The sequence below is a fragment of the Sinocyclocheilus rhinocerous genome, unplaced genomic scaffold (genome assembly GCF_001515625.1).
Source record: "Sinocyclocheilus rhinocerous isolate Xijiao unplaced genomic scaffold, SAMN03320098_v1.1 scaffold284, whole genome shotgun sequence".
In the NCBI taxonomy this organism is placed as follows: domain Eukaryota; kingdom Metazoa; phylum Chordata; class Actinopteri; order Cypriniformes; family Cyprinidae; genus Sinocyclocheilus; species Sinocyclocheilus rhinocerous.
This window is the reverse complement of record NW_015628031.1, coordinates 643,834-651,999: the sequence shown is the minus strand read 5'-3', so window position 1 is coordinate 651,999 and position 8,166 is coordinate 643,834. Positions and strand designations below refer to the sequence as shown.

Below are 8,166 nucleotides of genomic sequence, written 5' to 3'. Positions count from 1 at the left end.
TAGCTTGCAAAAGCCAACTTTTTATGGAAAGTCAATGTTTTTTAAATCTTCTTTTGTGTTCCGCAGAAGAAAGAAGGTGAGTTTGAGTAAATAATGACAGAAGTATTTTTTTTTGCGTGAGCTATTCCTTTAAATACCAGCTGAAAACACTTGAATCTTTCTCATGCCTTTGTGTGAAGATCAAAAGATTGATTCATAAATGAAGTTTGCACACACTGTATTAGTTCATTAATGTTTTATAATGCACTGAAACACAGTATTAATGATTACATCATTCATGTAGATAATACATTTTGACCAACTTTCTAAAAATGAATTAAGACTGACTAAATCCAGCTACATTTTTCAAAGCTTGAATCTGTTTTGTGAAGTATCTTCATTACATGCAATCTTGCACGTAATACTCTTACTCTTATGCTGGAATTAAGTTAACTGTAGGCACGTTTTTACCTTTTAGGTTCACCTGAACCCTCAGTGACTCAAGTTATGACTGCACATTTGAGTTTCTTGCACTGTCATGAAAGAGTTACTGTTCAAAAGCCAATTATTGCATCACCATGGTTACAGTTTAATCGTATTTGACATGGGGCAACCACGTGGTTGCTGAGATAGAGAGAGATTTGGATGGGACAGCCTTCCTTTTAGCCTTCTCAGACTGTCGTCATCAGCATGGATATTTTGACAGATCAAGACGTGCAAAAGGTAATAAACTGCATCTAAATTGAAATCGCAACTCTTAAATACGACAGCTGTTGTGTTTTTATGCACATGCTCATTAGAAACGCTGGAAAACGCAGATTTACGAGTACAAGACTTTTCAATGCTGTTAGATGACAATCAGTGTTCTGCTTGTTTAATAATAAATATTTTCATAGATCAGCGCCTCGTGCAAAATTAAAATATTATATATATATATATATCGGTGAAAGCACGTGTGGAATAAGTTTTATCCTAATTTGAAGTGTGTTGCGTAATACGCTAGAAACAGGGCAAGCTGCTAGAATGGAATGTGGAATGAAATAAGGGGCGTGAAAATGGGCGGGGCCTGCAGACAAGGCTTTAAAGTAATAATTTCATATTTTAACTGTTCAGTTTGTAGTTTTCAGTTTAACAGCTATTATTATTATTATTATTATTAGTAGTAGTAGTAGTAGTAGTAGTAGCATTATACAGTTTATTTATTAATATGATTATTAATGTCCAAATGCTTAGACTTGTGTGTCCTATGAAAATTATTAACGTTACTTTTCTTAGCGCTGTTGATGATGGACCAATCACAGTCTCTTTGATTACCTGGATAATGTATTTTATTCTACCATTTGTAAAGATTAGAGAAACGAATTTTACATTTGTACATAATGTCAAATTAACAAATTTTATAAACATGTGCAAATCTTTACCTAAAAAAAAACAAAAACTATGTAGTAGTTGTTTTTCTGAATCACCGATCATGTGACCCGTAAAGCAACAGCAAAACAGAAGTTAGTGGATTTGTATTGTGCTCAGTTTAAAAGAAAGAAAACAAAAAGGAAACGTAAATTAACTGTATTTTCTCCCCAAAAACACATCAAGTTTTTATTAGATAGTACGAGGATGGAAATACCACAGTACTTTTAAACATATGGTGATACTGAATGATCACCATACTCGTATTACATGGAATTTACATAGTACTTTAAAGGTCCCATATTTTACACCTTTCTGGAGTTTTATTTTAGGTTTTGATGTCCTTACGAATATATATTTGCGGTATAAGTACCAAAAACCATCTCAATATATTTTTACAGCTCCTGGTGACTGTGTAGTTCTGACGTCAACTTTTTACGGAAGTCACAACGGCTCGTGAAAAGGCACAGCTACTTTAAGCAGGCGGTGTGAATTTTACTGTGGACTGACTGTTTTGAAACTTATATGGTAGTTACATACCACCTAGACTTCAGTTATCATGAAAAAAGCCAGGAAATTTCAGTTTTGACAATATGGGATCTTTAAAGAATACCATGCCGCTATGGTACATGTGAAATACAGAAATATTTAACTGTTGAAAAAAAAAAAACAGCATGCTGTTGTTAGGTTAGGTATGTTTTGAAGCATGGCAGTTCGTTTGAGCTGGTTTAAGATGGTCCTTAGTTGGTCATAAGCTGGTTTAAGCAGGTCCTGAACTGGTCCTAAACTGGTCCTCCTAAGCAACTACCTCATGCTCAGGACCAGCTCATAACCAGCTTATAACCAGCTCATGACCAACTAAGGACCAGCTTAAACCAGCTGTGATGCTTAAAAACATACCTAACCAGCAAAGGCTGTTTTTTTTTTCAACGGGATAATGGTACTTTTTCTACTTTTTTGTGATGTCAGGAACAGCAAATGATGTTGATGTCCTAATCACATTTGAATGTGCAGTGAATAGGTATATGATATGTTTTTATTGTGCAGTACCGGGATGAGGGCTATCTGGTGCTGGATGGCCTTCTGTCCCCAGAGGAGTGTGACGCTTTACGGGACCGTATGAGTGAGATCATTGAGCGGATGGACGTTCCTGAACACTGCAGGACACAGTTCTCCACTGACCACGACGAGCAGCTTAAAACACAGGTAAACTCGTCCAGATGAATCCCCAGAATGCATCATCAGTAAGCATTTACAGTAGTGCCATAATAAACGTTCTTCTACGCTTTACTTCCCACATGCAACCAAATGTTTCTGAGTAAAGATGCAGGTAAATGTAGTTACAAACCCTGTCGTAACTGGAAAAATGACCCTTGTAAATCCATGTACATTCAGAAGCAGTTAAAAAAAGTTAAATCATGATCATATTTGGTGTTTGTCCAGGGAAATGCAGACTATTTCATCACCAGTGGAGACAAGATCCGTTTCTTCTTTGAGAAAGGAGTGTTTGATGATAAAGGTTTGTAGTTTAGTTGCTTTGTTTGTCATGTTGAGATATAGAAAAAGACAGCAAATTCATCTCATAATGAGACTGTTGTGTTTTCAGGAGAGTTCATCGTGCCAAGAGAACAGTCCTTGAATAAAATCGGACATGGTGAGTAGTTACGAAAATAGCATTTCATATAATTGTCATGTTTAAACATAACCTGTCATTTATCATTCATCATATATCATTCTTTGCTCATAAGTATTTGTGTTTTATCTTTCCCACAGCTCTCCACGCTTATGAGCCGCTGTTTAAAGCGGTCACCCACTCCCCCAAAATTCAAGTAATGATCAAATCTCCATGTAAACAAATGTAAACTGTGGTCCTTTTTATGTAAACAGTACACTCATGTCAAAACCTCAGTTGATTTAATCGGAAGATTTATGAGAAAGCGCTTGGGAGACCTCTTTAAAACCAGACAACCCAGAGACTAGTGTTGTAAACTAAAACTAAAAGCATTAAAAATTATTTCAGTATTTGGAAGAAAAAAAAAGCTGAAATAAAATAAATATTAGATTTAATTTTTTTAGATTAAAAAACCTTGAATGAAAATAAGTTGAAGTACTGTATAACTAATATAAAAATGAATTAAAGCTATATAGAAATGTTAAATAATAAAAATGACAAAAGCACATTACAGAATTACTTAATACTTGAATTAAATGTAAACAAAAAAAATCAAAATATTATTACTAAAACTGTAACTTTACTGTAAACTGATTAAATCTATATAGAAATATAAAAAAAATGACAAAAGCAAATAACAATGTCTAAATTGTAAATTAAATTAAAACTGAAAATATATTAAAAAAATCAAATTCAAAATATTACTACTAAAACTATACCTGAAATAAAAATGAAAGCTATATATAAATATAAAAAAATGACAAAAGCACATAACAAAAACTGAAAAAATAAAAATGAATTCAAAATATTAATACTAAAACTATACATGAAATTAAAATTAATTAAATCTATATAGAAATATTACAAAATATGACAAAAGCATATAACAAAATTTCTCAAATGTAAACTAAAATTAAAACTGAAAATATAAAATGTAAAACTAATTCTAAATATTATTACTAAAACTATACCTGAAATAAAAATTGATTAAAGCTATACAGAAATATAAAAAAAAAACTGACTTAAAACTCCAAATATTAAGAAGTACGGTTAGTACTATGATATTATATAAATAATACTAAAATAATACTGACCTAGACCACTCTGGTTTCAAGCTAAGACTAGCAATCCACTGTTTAACCATCTTGATGTCAGAAAGAAAGAAAAAACTTGCCAAATATACTTCACTCTTTTCACTATGCCAATTTTTAGACACTTTAGTTTGTCAAAATGTGTTTGTTTCTAATCTGCAGAATCTGGTGAAGAAACTTGGCCTGATAAATCCCGTGATTCTGCAGAGTATGTACATCTTTAAGGTACAGTTCATATGTCCTGCATACAGTACTTATTTAATGTTACTTACACACTTTGTAAAGGTAATTATTTCATTACTCGCCTCTTCTGTGCCTGTTCTGTCAACAGCAACCAGGGATTGGTGGAGAAGGTAAGACCCTCCCTTTCTTTAACCAATAGGAATGCAGTACAAAAACGCTTGGTTGACCTTGATCTTTGACTTCAGTGAGCCCTCACCAGGATGCCACCTTCCTTTACACGCAGCCTCTGGGAAGAGTGATGGGCATGTGGATCGCTCTGGAAGACGCTGCGCTGGAGAACGGCTGTCTGTGGTTCATACCGGGATCACACAACGGTGATTTATTCACATGCGTTAGGCAGATTCATTTGCGCATGCGTGCTGTTTGAGTGAAGCTTTATTTTGCATTTAAAATGTGCTTCTTTTCCCGCGTGTGTTAGATGGGATTACCAGGCGAATGGTGCGGACACCTAAAGGCACGTTTCCTCTGACTGATTTCATTGGCCGAGAGAAGAATTACGACGACAAGCTCTTCGTTCAGGCTCCTGTTAAAAAAGGTGAGTTATAGGCAAGCGGCAACCTTCCGCTCTCTCTCGTGAAACCAACACGGAAGTGACTAAAACTGCAATTCATCAACTGGCCGCTAGAGGCTGGCTCCAAAAGGGAGTCAGTCCCATAGACTCCCCATGTTAAAATGCCCAACTTTACAGCAGAAAAATATGTTTACAGCCTGGTTCAAAAAGTTTTGGTCTATATAGCTAATTTTGCCCTTCATGACAACTGTGAGGGGGGTGAATTTTTTTATAACTCATCCATAAATTAAATTATATTAAGCCTTAAAGTTCTGCATAATTAAGGGCGTGGCCACTTGAGTGACAGGTGGATTGCTGCTGCTGTCACCACCGTCGAGCTAGGTGGGCGTGGTTTCAGCAACCAGCTCCCGCCTCTTTGCCCATTTACGCAGTGACGCGCTGCCAAGATGGCGACAGCTGGCTCCGCCCACTTTAGGCTTCAAAAACGTTCTTCGGAAACCTACGGGTGACGTCACGGACACTACGTCCATGTTTTTATACAGTCTATGGTTATAGGTAATAAGTTTTTTTGTTGTTTAAGTTTTAAGGGTTTTATTTGGTTTCGCAGTTCACTGTGTGAAACTATTCGTACCAGAAGTAAAATTAGCTGTCAAACATTAATAATAATAGTAGAGAAAAATTAGTCTGTTTTTATATATATATATATATATATATATATATATAATTTGTTTCCTGTACTTATCTGTATGTGTACATAATATTATGTATTAATGTAGATGTGCATGTAGTATTGTATATATATATTTTTTTTTTCTCTTTACAAAAATAATTCAAATTTTTAATACTAAAACTATAACACACAATACAATTACAGAAACTTTCGTATGAAGTTTTATATTTTTATTAAATTTTTAACAGTCTCTTCTGTTCACCAAGGCTGCATTTATTTGATCAAACATGTAGTAAAAACAGTAATATTGTGAAATATTATTACAATTTAAAATAACTGTTTTCTATTGAAATATATTGTCAAATGTAATTTATTCCTGTGATGCAAAGCTGAATTTTCAGCATCATTACTCCAGTCTTCAGTGTCGCATGATATTTCAGAAATCATTCTAATATGCTGATATGCTGCTCAAGAAACATTTCTGATTATTATCAATGTTGAAAACAGTTGTGCTGCTTCATATTTTTGTGGAAAATGTGATGCATGTTTTTCAAGACAGTTTGAAAAAAAGAAAAGAAAAAAAAAAGAAATAGAAGCCTTTTTTAACATTAAACATAAAGGTCAGTTTTGATCAATTTAATGCATCCTTGCTCAATAAAAGTAATAATTTCTTTCTTTTTTTTTTGGACCACTTTTGTCGAATGTTTGTGGTACTGTAGGTGGAGCGGTTCTGATTCACAGTGAAGTCGTCCACCGCAGCGCTGCAAACACATTTGACGCCTCACGCCACGTTTACACCTTTCACGTTATGGAGTCTCAAAACACTGTTTGGAGTCCTGAGAACTGGTAAGAACAGTGCATGCTAGGTAATGTAGGACTTGCGTTAGGAAGCATCGGAGAAAGCCTAGTTTGTAAAGTGAATCTGTTTTTGTCTCTCAGGCTACAACCAACAGAAGAGCTGCCCTTCCCGTCCCTCTACACCTAAAGACAGAAAGAACACCAAAACAGACCTGATAACACGTGTTACCAATGATGCTGAAGATATCAGGACAGTCACGTGACTATAATGAGCCTTTTTAACATCTGGACCAACAATCAAAGTTTTGTAAATGGACCAAAAAATGTGAATCATTTTGAATCATCTGTATATTTTATCTACAACCACAACAGTGTTACTAAAAGACTAGTTTTTGTTAACCAAAGAGTGTTTATTATTTATAATCTGAATTTTAGAAAGCAAGAAACATTTGATTAGAAATTCACTTTATCGCAACATTCTTTGAGTACCCAACAAAATCAATATAATATAGAAAAGGTAAGAACGTTTGATAATAAGTATAATCTGGATTTCCTGACGAAGAAAACAAATGACCAAACTGCAGTTCTCATGTCAACCAATCACTGATAGGAAAATCTGAAAAATTATATTTATAGACATTGCTGAAAAACCAACTTTAATAAAAATAGCACAAAAAAAAAACTGATATTCAACATAGAAAAAGTTCCAACAAAGATTTTTTCACAATAGTCTGAAAGTTACTTCTTGTTTCATGCTGAGTCACTTGTGTTGTAAAAACTGGTCTTTTGACGCAAAGTAAAAGCAATTATTTGAACAAAAAGTGTTTTCTGTAAATACACAAACCATTAAAAATGATGATTTACAAAATAAACATCCAACAATCGTTGTCATATCCCAATGTCAAAATATGGACCACAAAGTAACACATTTTATTACAATTGCCAGGTAGTTTAAAAGCAAGTTTACACTTAAACAAGAGTGTCATGCAAATGTCCCAGAATGCACTTCAAACCAGAACAGCTGATTGACGCTTCAACCACAGTTCCTATGACAACCGTCAGCGTAATACACTCAACACAAAACGCTGAGCAACAAAAAAAGGCCTCAGTCAAATATCATGAATAAATGAAAGTTTAAACATACATAATTTACGAAATGTCTGAATTACGCAATCTTTATCAGAGTAAAGACAACAGCTGAACTGCATACATGCAATGTTAACAGGATAGTGATCTGTACATTAATATCTACTGCCTCCTACATACAGACCCATGCAGACCAAACACTGATAGCACTGAACTATTCAGAATACAAAACACTTTTTAAGGCGACAAACTATGCTACCAGTCCTTCGTATTGCATTGGACATAAAATCCTATTCATAGCATCAAAATTATATTTGAGTATTTTTGTCGTATAATAGAAAAACAATGGTGTTCTTCGATGGCTCAAGTGATGCATATATGCTGTTATAAAGTACTGAAAGAATAAATTATATTTACATAAAACGGGTGAATCTGATAAAACATGTCAAGGGTCGTATTTCACTACAAAATCAAAAGAAAGAAAGAAAAATGTATGTTTTGTCGAAATAAAATCCTATTTTTTCACAATTTGACACAAGTACATTTCCACAACTTTATAATGTAAAAAAACTAATTCTAATTATTGTAATGCAAAAAATTAACAGTTTTAAATATCATTAAATATTATAAATATATATTATTAAATTAACCAAGTATATATACATAATAGTAGTTTGTTAACCTATAAAATATACAGACAATTAACAAT

General features: G+C 33.7%; 1 protein-coding gene across 2 annotated transcripts; it reads left to right on the top strand.

The window, feature by feature from the left end:
• Window positions 1–600: 600 nt before the first annotated feature.
• Window positions 601–6,771, top strand: LOC107737172 (phytanoyl-CoA dioxygenase domain-containing protein 1). 2 transcript variants are annotated; one of them, XM_016548615.1, is made up of 12 exons: window positions 601–702; window positions 2,434–2,592; window positions 2,711–2,716; window positions 2,830–2,905; window positions 2,993–3,040; window positions 3,160–3,215; window positions 4,312–4,374; window positions 4,481–4,502; window positions 4,578–4,706; window positions 4,811–4,927; window positions 6,293–6,419; window positions 6,513–6,771. In XM_016548615.1, exons 1-12 carry the CDS (start codon window positions 670–672, stop codon window positions 6,556–6,558), a joined length of 882 nt encoding a protein of 293 aa, XP_016404101.1. In that variant the 5' UTR covers window positions 601–669; the 3' UTR covers window positions 6,559–6,771. The 2 variants fall into 2 exon arrangements, with proteins under 2 accessions (XP_016404101.1, XP_016404102.1); XM_016548616.1 differs by lacking the exon at window positions 2,711–2,716.
• The last annotated feature ends 1,395 nt before the right edge of the window (window positions 6,772–8,166 follow it).

Bases quoted from the DNA above. Each gene is read 5' to 3' on its own strand.
- LOC107737172 (XM_016548615.1), top strand. From the start codon at position 670: ATGGATATTTTGACAGATCAAGACGTGCAAAAG. The intron at 703-2,433 runs GTAATAAACTGC...TTTATTGTGCAG, and splicing joins CAGATCAAGACGTGCAAAAG to TACCGGGATGAGGGCTATCT. The intron at 3,041-3,159 runs GTGAGTAGTTAC...TCTTTCCCACAG, and splicing joins CTTGAATAAAATCGGACATG to CTCTCCACGCTTATGAGCCG.